The sequence below is a fragment of the Coregonus lavaretus genome, assembly GCF_964263955.1.
Source record: "Coregonus lavaretus genome assembly, contig: HAP1_SCAFFOLD_415, whole genome shotgun sequence".
NCBI classification, from domain to species: domain Eukaryota; kingdom Metazoa; phylum Chordata; class Actinopteri; order Salmoniformes; family Salmonidae; genus Coregonus; species Coregonus lavaretus.
Window position 1 is genome coordinate 342150 of NW_028157781.1, and position 13277 is coordinate 355426.

At 40.4% G+C, this 13277-nt stretch overlaps 1 protein-coding gene across 1 annotated transcript; it reads right to left on the reverse strand.

Moving 5' to 3' along the window:
- Positions 1-7701: 7701 nt before the first annotated feature.
- On the reverse strand, positions 7702-11816 carry LOC311124935 (motor neuron and pancreas homeobox protein 1-like). The gene is made up of 3 exons (XM_084199030.1): positions 11074-11816; positions 9845-10005; positions 7702-9572 (listed from the first exon to the last, which is right to left on the reverse strand). The coding sequence occupies exons 1-3, from the start codon at positions 11504-11506 to the stop codon at positions 9210-9212; spliced, it is 957 nt and encodes a 318-aa protein (XP_084055156.1). The 5' UTR covers positions 11507-11816; the 3' UTR covers positions 7702-9209.
- Between the last annotated feature and the right edge of the window lie 1461 nt (positions 11817-13277).

Below are 13277 nucleotides of genomic sequence, written 5' to 3' on the forward strand. Positions count from 1 at the left end.
CTCATGCTGACAGTAATAAACCATCCCTCATGCTGACAGTAACAAACCATCCCTCATGCTAACTGTAATAAACCATCCCTCATGCTAACTGTAATAAACCATCCTTCATGCTAACTGTAATAAACCATCCCTCATGCTAACTGTAATAAACCATCCCTCATGCTAACTGTAATAAACCATCCATCATGCTAACTGTAATAAACCATCCCTCATGCTAACTGTAATAAACCATCCCTCATGCTAACTGTAATAAACCATCCCTCATGCTAACTGTAATAAACCATCCCTCATGCTAACTGTAATAAACCATCCCTCATGCTAACTGTAATAAACCATCCCTCATGCTAACTGTAATAAACCATCCCTCATGCTAACTGTAATAAACCATCCTTCATGCTAACTGTAATAAACCATCCCTCATGCTAACTGTAATAAACCATCCCTCATGCTAACTGTAATAAACCATCCCTCATGCTAACTGTAATATACCATCCCTCATGCTGACAGTAATAAACCATCCCTCATGCTAACTGTAATAAACCATCCCTCATGCTAACTGACTAATAAACCATCCCTCATGCTAACTGTAATAAACCATCCCTCATGCTGACAGTAACAAACCATCCCTCATGCTAACTGTAATAAACCATCCTTCATGCTAACTGTAATAAACCATCCCTCATGCTAACTGGAATAAACCATCCCTCATGCTAACTGACTAATAAACCATCCCTCATGCTAACTGTAATAAACCATCCCTCATGCTAACTGACTAATAAACCATCCCTCATGCTAACTGTAATAAACCATCCCTCATGCTAACTGACTAATAAACCATCCCTCATGCTAACTGTAATAAACCATCCCTCATGCTAACTGACTAATAAACCATCCCTCATGCTAACTGTAATAAACCATCCCTCATGCTAACTGTAATAAACCATCCCTCATGCTAACTGTAATAAACCATCCCTCATGCTGACTGACTAATAAACCATCCCTCATGCTAACTGACTTATAAACCATCCCTCATGCTAACTGTAATAAACCATCCCTCATGCTAACTGACAAATAAACCATCCCTCATGCTAACTGTAATAAACCATCCCTCATGCTAACTGACTAATAAACCATCCTTCATGCTAACTGTAATAAACCATCCCTCATGCTAACTGTAATAAACCATCCCTCATGCTAACTGACTAATAAACCATCCCTCATGCTAACTGTAATAAACCATCCCTCATGCTAACTGACTAATAAACCATCCCTCATGCTGACTGTAATAAACCATCCCTCATGCTAACTGTAATAAACCATCCCTCATGCTGACTGACTAATAAACCATCCCTCATGCTAACTGTAATAAACCATCCCTCATGCTAACTGTAATAAACCATCCCTCATGCTAACTGTAATAAACCATCCTTCATGCTAACTGTAATAAACCATCCCTCATGCTAACTGTAATAAACCATCCCTCATGCTAACTGTAATAAACCATCCCTCATGCTAACTGTAATATACCATCCCTCATGCTGACAGTAATAAACCATCCCTCATGCTAACTGTAATAAACCATCCCTCATGCTAACTGACTAATAAACCATCCCTCATGCTAACTGTAATAAACCATCCCTCATGCTGACAGTAACAAACCATCCCTCATGCTAACTGTAATAAACCATCCTTCATGCTAACTGTAATAAACCATCCCTCATGCTAACTGGAATAAACCATCCCTCATGCTAACTGACTAATAAACCATCCCTCATGCTAACTGTAATAAACCATCCCTCATGCTAACTGACTAATAAACCATCCCTCATGCTAACTGTAATAAACCATCCCTCATGCTAACTGACTAATAAACCATCCCTCATGCTAACTGTAATAAACCATCCCTCATGCTAACTGACTAATAAACCATCCCTCATGCTAACTGTAATAAACCATCCCTCATGCTAACTGTAATAAACCATCCCTCATGCTAACTGTAATAAACCATCCCTCATGCTGACTGACTAATAAACCATCCCTCATGCTAACTGACTTATAAACCATCCCTCATGCTAACTGTAATAAACCATCCCTCATGCTAACTGACAAATAAACCATCCCTCATGCTAACTGTAATAAACCATCCCTCATGCTAACTGACTAATAAACCATCCTTCATGCTAACTGTAATAAACCATCCCTCATGCTAACTGTAATAAACCATCCCTCATGCTAACTGACTAATAAACCATCCCTCATGCTAACTGTAATAAACCATCCCTCATGCTAACTGACTAATAAACCATCCCTCATGCTGACTGTAATAAACCATCCCTCATGCTAACTGTAATAAACCATCCCTCATGCTGACTGACTAATAAACCATCCCTCATGCTAACTGTAATAAACCATCCCTCATGCTAACTGTAATAAACCATCCCTCATGCTAACTGTAATAAACCATCCCTCATGCTAACTGTAATAAACCATCCCTCATGCTAACTGTAATAAACCATCCCTCATGCTAACTGTAATAAACCATCCCTCATGCTGACTGTAATAAACCATCCCTCATGCTGACTGTAATAAACCATCCCTCATTCTAACTGTAATAAACCATCCCTCATGCTGACTGTAATAAACCATCCCTCATGCTAACTGTAATAAACCATCCTTCATGCTAACTGACTAATAAATCATCCCTCATGCTAACTGTAATAAACCATCCCTCATGCTAACTGACTAATAAACCATCCCTCATGCTAACTGACTGTAATAAACCATCCCTCATGCTGACTATAATAAACCATCCCTCATGCTAACTGTAATAAACCATCCCTCATGCTAACTGACAAATAAACCATCCCTCATGCTAACTGACTGTAATAAACCATCCCTCATGCTAACTGACTAATAAACCATCCCTCATGCTAACTGTAATAAACCATCCTTCATGCTAACTGTAATAAACCATCCCTCATGCTAACTGTAATAAACCATCCTTCATGCTAACTGACTAATAAACCATCCCTCATGCTAACTGACTGTAATAAACCATCCCTCATGCTAACTGACTAATAAACCATCCCTCATGCTAACTGTAATAAACCATCCCTCATGCTAACTGTAATAAACCATCCCTCATGCTGACTGACTAATAAACCATCCCTCATGCTAACTGTAATAAACCATCCCTCATGCTAACTGTAATAAACCATCCCTCATGCTAACTGTAATAAACCATCCCTCATGCTAACTGTAATAAACCATCCCTCATGCTAACTGTAATAAACCATCCTTCATGCTAACTGTAATAAACCATCCCTCATGCTAACTGTAATAAACCATCCCTCATGCTAACTGTAATAAACCATCCTTCATGCTAACTGTAATAAACCATCCCTCATGCTAACTGTAATGAACCATCCTTCATGCTAACTGTAATAAACCATCCCTCATGCTAACTGTAATAAACCATCCCTCATGCTAACTGACTAATAAACCATCCTTCATGCTACCTGTAATAAACCATCCCTCATGCTGACTGTAATAAACCATCCCTCATGCTAACTGTAATAAACCATCCCTCATGATGACTGTAATAAACCATTCCTCATGCTGACTGTAATAAATCATCCCTCATGCTAACTGTAATAAACCATCCTTCATGATGACTGTAATAAACCATCCCTCATGCTAACTGTAATAAACCATCCCTCATGCTAACTGTAATAAACCATCCCTCATGCTGACTGTAATAAACCATCCTTCATGCTAACTGTAATAAACCATCCCTCATGCTAACTGTAATAAACCATCCCTCATGCTAACTGTAATAAACCATCCCTCATGCTAACTGTAATAAACCATCCCTCATGATGACTGTAATAAACCATCCTTCATGCTGACTGTAATAAACCATCCCTCATGCTAACTGTAATAAACCATCCCTCATGATGACTGTAATAAACCATCCCTCATGCTAACTGACTAATAAACCATCCCTCATGCTAACTGTAATAAACCATCCCTCATGCTAACTGTAACAAACCATCCCTCATGATGACTGTAATAAACCATCCCTCATGCTAACTGACTAATAAACCATCCCTCATGCTAACTGTAATAAACCATCCCTCATGCTAACTCTAACAAACCATCCCTCATGATGACTGTAATAAACCATCCCTCATGTTAACTGTAATAACCATCCCTCATGCTAACTGTAATAAACCATCCCTCATGCTAACTGTAATAAACCATCCCTCATGCTGACTGTAATAAACCATCCCTCATGCTAACTGTAATAAACCATCCCTCATGCTAACTGTAATAAACCATCCCTCATGCTGACTGTAATAAACCATCCCTCATGCTAACTGTAATAAACCATCCCTCATGCTAACTGTAATAAACCATCCCTCATGCTAACTGTAATAAACCATCCCTCATGCTGACTGTAATAAACCATCCCTAATGCTAACTGTAATAAACCATCCCTCATGCTGACTGTAATAAACCATCCCTCATGCTAACTGTAATAAACCATCCCTCATGCTAACTGTAATAAACCATCCCTCATGCTAACTGTAATAAACCATCCCTCATGCTAACTGTAACAAACCATCCCTCATGCTGACTGTAATAAACCATCCCTCATGCTAACTGACTAATAAACCATCCCTCATGCTAACTGTAATAAACCATCCCTCATGCTGACTGTAATAAACCATCCCTCATGCTGACTGTAATAAACCATCCCTCATGCTAACTGTAACAAACCATCCCTCATGCTGACTGTAATAAACCATCCCTCATGCTAACTGACTAATAAACCATCCCTCATGCTAACTGTAATAAACCATCCCTCATGCTAACTGTAATAAACCATCCCTCATGCTGACTGTAATAAACCATCCCTCATGCTAACTGTAATAAACCATCCCTCATGCTGACTGTAATAAACCATCCCTCATGCTAACTGTAATAAACCATCCCTCATGCTAACTGACTAATAAACCATCCCTCATGCTAACTGTAACAAACCATCCCTCATGATGACTGTAATAAACCATCCCTCATGCTAACTGACTAATAAACCATCCCTCATGCTAACTGTAATAAACCATCCCTCATGCTAACTGTAACAAACATTCCCTCATGATGACTGTAATAACCATCCCTCATGCTAACTGTAATAACCATCCCTCATGCTAACTGTAATAAACCATCCCTCATGCTAACTGTAATAAACCATCCCTCATGCTGACTGTAATAAACCATCCCTCATGCTAACTGTAATAAACCATCCCTCATGCTAACTGTAATAAACCATCCCTCATGCTGACTGTAATAAACCATCCCTCATGCTAACTGTAATAAACCATCCCTTGTGCTAACTGTAATAAACCATCCCTCATGCTAACTGTAATAAACCATCCCTCATGCTGACTGTAATAAACCATCCCTCATGCTAACTGTAATAAACCATCCCTCATGCTGACTGTAATAAACCATCCCTCATGCTAACTGTAATAAACCATCCCTCATGCTAACTGTAATAAACCATCCCTCATGCTAACTGTAATAAACCATCCCTCATGCTAACTGTAACAAACCATCCCTCATGCTGACTGTAATAAACCATCCCTCATGCTAACTGACTAATAAACCATCCCTCATGCTAACTGTAATAAACCATCCCTCATGCTGACTGTAATAAACCATCCCTCATGCTGACTCTAATAAACCATCCCTCATGCTGACTGTAATAAACCATCCCTCATGCTAACTGTAACAAACCATCCCTCATGCTGACTGTAATAAACCATCCCTCATGCTAACTGACTAATAAACCATCCCTCATGCTAACTGTAATAAACCATCCCTCATGCTAACTGTAATAAACCATCCCTCATGCTGACTGTAATAAACCATCCCTCATGCTAACTGTAATAAACCATCCCTCATGCTGACTGTAATTAACCATCCCTCATGCTAACTGTAATAAACCATCCCTCATGCTAACTGACTAATAAACCATCCCTCATGCTGACTGTAATAAACCATCCTTCATGCTGACTGTAATAAACCATCCCTCATGCTAACTGTAACAAACCATCCCTCATGCTGACTGTAATAAACCATCCCTCATGCTAACTGTAATAAACCATCCCTCATGCTAACTGTAATAAACCATCCCTCATGCTAACTGTAATAAACCATCCCTCATGCTAACTGTAACAAACCATCCCTCATGCTGACTGTAATAAACCATCCCTCATGCTAACTGACTAATAAACCATCCCTCATGCTAACTGTAATAAACCATCCCTCATGCTGACTGTAATAAACCATCCCTCATGCTGACTGTAATAAACCATCCCTCATGCTGACTGTAATAAACCATCCCTCATGCTAACTGTAACAAACCATCCCTCATGCTGACTGTAATAAACCATCCCTCATGCTAACTGACTAATAAACCATCCCTCATGCTAACTGTAATAAACCATCCCTCATGCTAACTGTAATAAACCATCCCTCATGCTGACTGTAATAAACCATCCCTCATGCTAACTGTAATAAACCATCCCTCATGCTGACTGTAATTAACCATCCCTCATGCTAACTGTAATAAACCATCCCTCATGCTAACTGGCTAATAAACCATCCCTCATGCTGACTGTAATAAACCATCCTTCATGCTGACTGTAATAAACCATCCCTCATGCTAACTGTAACAAACCATCCCTCATGCTGACTGTAATAAACCATCCCTCATGCTAACTGACTAATAAACCATCCCTCATGCTAACTGTAATAAACCATCCCTCATGCTAACTGTAATAAACCATCCCTCATGCTGACTGTAATAAACCATCCCTCATGCTAACTGTAATAAACCATCCCTCATGCTGACTGTAATAAACCATCCCTCATGCTAACTGTAATAAACCATCCCTCATGCTGACTGTAATAAACCATCCCTCATGCTAACTGTAATAAACCATCCCTCATGCTAACTGACTAATAAACCATCCCTCATGCTGACTGTAATAAACCATCCCTCATGCTGACTGACTAATAAACCATCCCTCATGCTAACTGTAATAAACCATCCCTCATGCTAACTGTAATAAACCATCCCTCATGCTAACTGTAATAAACCATCCCTCATGCTAACTGTAATAAACCATCCCTCATGCTAACTGTAACAAACCATCCCTCATGCTGACTGTAATAAACCATCCCTCATGCTAACTGACTAATAAACCATCCCTCATGCTAACTGTAATAAACCATCCCTCATGCTGACTGTAATAAACCATCCCTCATGCTGACTGTAATAAACCATCCCTCATGCTGACTGTAATAAACCATCCCTCATGCTAACTGTAACAAACCATCCCTCATGCTGACTGTAATAAACCATCCCTCATGCTAACTGACTAATAAACCATCCCTCATGCTAACTGTAATAAACCATCCCTCATGCTAACTGTAATAAACCATCCCTCATGCTGACTGTAATAAACCATCCCTCATGCTAACTGTAATAAACCATCCCTCATGCTAACTGTAATAAACCATCCCTCATGCTAACTGTAATGAACCATCCCTCATGCTAACTGTAATAAACCATCCCTCATGCTAACTGTAATAAACCATCCCTCATGCTAACTGACTGAACGTGTGTTTCATATCAATCAGATTTATTCATAAAGCCCGTTTTACATCAGCAGATCATACATGTCAGACACCTCTCCTCCCAAAGCCTTGGAAATAGCAGAACAGTCTATTAAAATACTAACACTGGAAACATGGTATGAAACTACCACATCAATTATATGTGTCTGTTGATATAGAGGTATTTACCTTTTTAAAGAGACCGAAAAACAAATGCAGTCAGTGTGCCGTAATATTTTGCCAATTGCATTTTAATTGATAAGGAACAAGCTCCACTGATTGTGTTAAATATAAAGGCCATGGGGTTGTAATGTATGATGAAGGACGTTTCACTCGCTCTCTGACAAGAGAGTGACAGGGCACAAACGCTCCACCACCCACCAGCAGACATCAATCACATATCTCTACTCCTCCTCCTCCCTTCATCCATCCCTCTCCTTCCTTCCTTCCCTGCCGCCAGCCAGCCAGCACACGGCCGTCCTGCTCGCTGTTTTAACCAGCTAATTCCCGCTGTCCCCTCTGACACTCTCTCCCCAGGCAGTGTCGGGACCATCAGCTTCACAGCCTAATGACTATAATGAAATCCACCAATTAGCTCAAATCACAGCACACCTCTTGGGTCGTTCCACTAATTCGGTGCCTTTTGAGAAAGTGTAACTTGGTCAAAATAAACTTTTGATTTCACCTCATTTTAACATTCTGTCATAAAGAACACATGTTCTACTTCATAAAAAAACAAGTTTTCCATCTCAATAGGTTAAATTAAAAAATGCCTATAGTAAGTGCCTATTAAATAATACATTGGATACAATAATTTTTTTTGGGGGGGGGGGGTGAGTTAAATAAAAGAACAATAGAGTTAGCAGTGCTATTCAGGGCTAACAAAGCATGTGACTATAAAAGTATGACAACACTTTTGGTGGATGTATGACAAAATACCTTAGTGGACTTAATGGGCTACTTTCACATAGTCAGCCCAATTCTGATGTTTTCTTTCAGTAATTGGTCTTTTGACCAATCAGATCAGCTCATGTGAAAAGATCTGATGTGATTGGTCAAAACACCAATTAGTGTAAAAAAAAAATATCAGAATTGGGCTGCCTTGTGTGGACGCAGCCTTGGTATCAAGTCCTTTTTGCTACCCTTGTTGAATGTAACTTTTACGATGAACGGGAAAATAATAAGTACTTGTAACCAGTTAGTGAATGTCTTAGGGGCCACTGCTGAGCAGAGTAGTGGCCTACTTTGGATAACACTCTCATTCTTCACTAGTCATGACTGTTGATGATGATACCTGTTGGTGAGTGTTGAGATTTTTTTTTTGTTGCATCCCAAATGGCACCCTATTCCATATATAGCGCACCACTTTTGACCAGAGCCCTATGGGCACTATATAGGGAATAGGACACAGTCAACATCCCACTCGCCACATAACCCCACCCCAACCCTCCTCTCCAGTCCAGGCCCACTCTCCTCATAACCCCATTCCAACCCTCCTCTCCAGCCCAGGTCCACTCTCCTCATAACCCCATTCCAACCCTCCTCTCCAGCCCAGGTCCACTCTCCTCTAGTTCATCTTCTGAGTAGGAACCATGAGAACTATAGCTGAGATCCGTAGCAGTGTGCCTCAGGTAATCTGTGGGGCGAGACACTAAACCCACTCCAGCTGCTAAGGTACCAGAACTTAACACATCTTCCTCCTCTGCTTCCAGATCCTCCTCATTGTCCAGGGTAGCAGAGTTGCGGGTGTCTCCAGACCCAGTCTCGGAGCTGTTCTCCCCCCCGTGTGGGCAGCTGTACTCCCTCTGGACATCGGCTGCCTGCTCCTTGGCCTTGCGGCTCCTCTTCCACTTCATACGCCGGTTCTGGAACCAGATCTTCACCTGAACGGAACCCCGGAACACAAGGTCAGAAAAGAACATAAAAGTCACTCACACAATGGTCACACAAGTATTAGCGTGTCAGTCAAACAACCTGCGGCTCATTTTAGTGAGTCTAAAGTGTAGGACCTCTATGTGACTGCAGATGGAAATGAGCTTTGTAGCTAAATCTGGAGCGATATTTATTTTCTATGGTCCCCCTGACACAAACTGATAAAAATGGCAGACGATTGCACAAAAGGATTGAAAATCAGTTCAGAGATCATCTCGCTCACCTGTGTCTCCGTGAGCATGAGAGACGTGGCCACCTCAAAGCGTTTGGGTCTGGACAGGTATTTGTTGAATTTGAACTGGTTCTCCAGCTGTAGTAGTTGTTGGCTGGTGAAGGCTGTTCTGGGCCTACGGCACTTCCCAGTCAGATCAGCATGAGGAGAGGCTGGAGGGGAGACCAAGAGAGAGAGAGAGAGGTTATTATCACACGTTAATAATAATCATTTGTTTTATTCTGAGTAATACGTTGACATATTTCATTTGACATTAATTATCACATTCTTCTTTATATCAATACAATTCAATCAATCAACTGTATTTCATATAGCCCTTTTTACATCAGCAGTTGGCACAGAACGTTTTACAGACACCGGCCTAAAACCAAGCCTAAAATGTTTTATTTATATGTGTACTTATGTGGGTTATTTTACATTTTCTTGGACATGTGAAGTTCATGTAGCTGTTCTGTAAGGGAGGAGGATGGAACTGAGACAGAAACACTGTCAACTTTAAAAGCTGCCATGATGATAACAGTTTTATTGGACTTTAGTTTGCAGTTGACGTGAGTCCAGGGAGATATTGCTTTAGCAGGGCTATAAAACTCAACAGAGTGCCGTTGTATTAATGAAAATGCAATAAATGTTACGGGTACTTTAGTGATGAAGTGGACCTATTGCTTCAGGTGTTTCTTTATTGTTAAATTGTTTAATTATCTCACATGGCTATGGCCTATTCATTAAAATGTTATTTATGACTAAGTTTAATGACTAAAGAATAGACATCGTTATGGTTCAGGAGTAAATAGGCTGCAGGTCCAATGACACTCGTCACATCACCTGAAAGATGCAGATCAATTATTACTTATTTTTGTAAATTATTCAAACGAAGTCCATCAGTTTGAATAATTCGGAAGAAAAGAGCAAGATCTAAGACACTGAACGAATATTTTATTTTACATTATCGCACAATGTAGTAAATTCACACACTGTTCAATGAAATTATAAAGTCCAAATAATTCAATAAAGGGGCAATTTATTCAATGAAAAGCTTTACCGAAATAATGCAGCACCAATACATTAATTTGGCTTCAGCATTAGACAACATACTGTCTTAATACATTATTTACAACTACTTTATTAACACACAATAACTTCTAATATGAACAGTGACAGAGCTACTTATTTTAATTATATTATTCAAAGAAATATAAATGGGACCCCTCCAGGCTACTTACCACCATAGTCCCCGAGTCTTGGCATCATCATTCCGGCTCTAATCCAGTGTTCTAGCGGGAACCCAGCCATAGCTACCACCTTTAGGTGCTCTGGGTACTGCTGGGCAGGTTGCGCAAAGCCGGGGTAGGTAAAGGCAGGGTGCTGCCCCCCCAGGGCCGCGATGCGGTACATGTGGGCGGGATACATTCCAGGGATGCCCCCCTGAGACAGCTGGGTGAGTCCCGGGTGGGAGAAGTTCAGTAGACCCGGTTTGGGGATAATTCCGGTCTGAATGTGGATACGGTTGTGGGTCCTCTGTGGGGATGGTGTCTCCGACCGGTGGCAAGAGACAGGGCTGTCCTCAGAACACAGTCCCGGGGTACTGTCCCGGTCCATCCGGTGCGCCTCGTGCGCCAACAGCGCGTCGATTCCAAAGTTCTTAGATTTCGCCATTGTAGACCTTTCCTGAAACTTTTCTCCAACTCAAATTGTGCAAATCGAATAATTGTTCTGGGTTATGTTTTGTCGGATTAGTTGTTCTAGGCAAAATGAAAGAACATATTGTCCAGAGTTTTATAACTGCTGTTACACCGAATGTTTCAGTTTTTCTAAATAAATGATAATAAAACCTTACGTTATCACTTTCTTGACAATATCCTTTTTTGTTCTTTGTTATAGCCTAATTTCTCCGGCGGTGTTTCCAGTCGCTCCTCCCTCCTCTACTCCTGTCCTGTCCTGTACTAATACGTCTCCACCTGCAACTGGCAACTTCTCTCACACCGCTCTGCTGTTGAACCTCTCCAGCCCAGCCTCTGATTGGCTAATCTCAGGGTGCACGCGGGGTCAGACAGCTTTCTAATTAGCTAATTACGTTCCAGTTCACCCTGCTAGTCCGCTCGAGCTCGCCACACGCGCAGCACTGTACTTGGGCACACTGGTTAATGCTATCGGGACCTTGGGACGTCCATACCCTAACCCTAACCTCTACCCTAACCTAACCTGTACTTTAACAATAATCCGTACCTAACCCTAACCCTAACCCTTACCGTAACCGTTTTAAACGTTTAACTTCAGTGTGACATCAGAGTTGGGACGTCCCACGGATTCTGTTTAGACTTTCACCGAGTGTAATTCACAAAGCTCCGAGAAAATGGTGTAGAAAAATACACGTTGTTTGAATAGGCCAGCATTATATTATATAGGTTACTCTACAATCACAGATTTGGATGGAAGATTATTTTCTAATTGGTCACCGTTCTAGGAAGCAGCCTGAATTGGAATATTCCGAGCGCAAGCAGTGAGAGAAAGGCGCTATCATTTCGATTCTGAACCAAACATTATGCATTTCTGCGTTAAAACTGTCCATGGATATTTTGATAAATTCTCCTCAATTAAATTAAATATATTAAAACATATATTCTCAAAAGGAAGAAGTAATTCCAATAGGCCTAATATATAAATGATCTATTTACCGAGAATATACATTACCCTGAAATATTTTCTACATCAAATGTTTCAATTTTGTTTGGTGCACACCGCACAGTTTGGTTTAGGATTTTATTTGTTTTTGTCATGACCATTCACACGCCTTTGAAAAATGAAAGTGAAAATGACATTAAGATCATAGGCCTTCTGTTACAAATACAAATATTATCATATCTTTAAGCCTGTTCGTCCTTTGGTCATATCAATACATTTGGTCATTTTGCATTATACCTATTTTTTATTAGGCTACTACAAAACTACGAACTACAAATATTTTGTAAGAATTGTCATGTGGCCTATGCAATATCCCCCAATGTGAAATCAACAAAAAATGTCACCATATCATTGGATTTAGGTTCAAAGTTGGGTGAAAAAAAATACAAAATGTCCTTACATTGATGACTTTTTGCAAATACAATCAGTTTTCCATGTTGTGGGTTCGATTCCCACGGGGGGCCAGTATGAAAAAAATAATGTATGCACTCACTAACTGTAAGTCGCTCTGGATAAGAGCATGTAAAAAAATGTAACATGCAATGTACCTTTTATCTTTGTGAAAATAACCCATATTGGACCATTAAGACATATGACCAGACTGGAGAGTGACAAGCTATACAAACTGTATATACAGTGATTGATTGAAATGGGGAGGGACAGGTTGTGATTGGTTTCCAGTGTCACATGGAACTGAAAGGGCGTTGCAGGGCCAATGAGTTTGGTGATCAGGGTAGTAGTATGT

Excerpts from the sequence above, each read along its gene's own strand:
- LOC311124935 (XM_084199030.1), bottom strand. The coding sequence starts at position 11,506 with ATGGCGAAATCTAAGAACTTTGGAATCGACGCGCTGTTGGCGCACGAG. Across the intron at positions 10,006-11,073 it reads AAGACTCGGGGACTATGGTG|CCTCTCCTCATGCTGATCTG; the intron begins GTAAGTAGCCTG and ends TCTCCCCTCCAG. Across the intron at positions 9,573-9,844 it reads TCATGCTCACGGAGACACAG|GTGAAGATCTGGTTCCAGAA; the intron begins GTGAGCGAGATG and ends GGTTCCGTTCAG.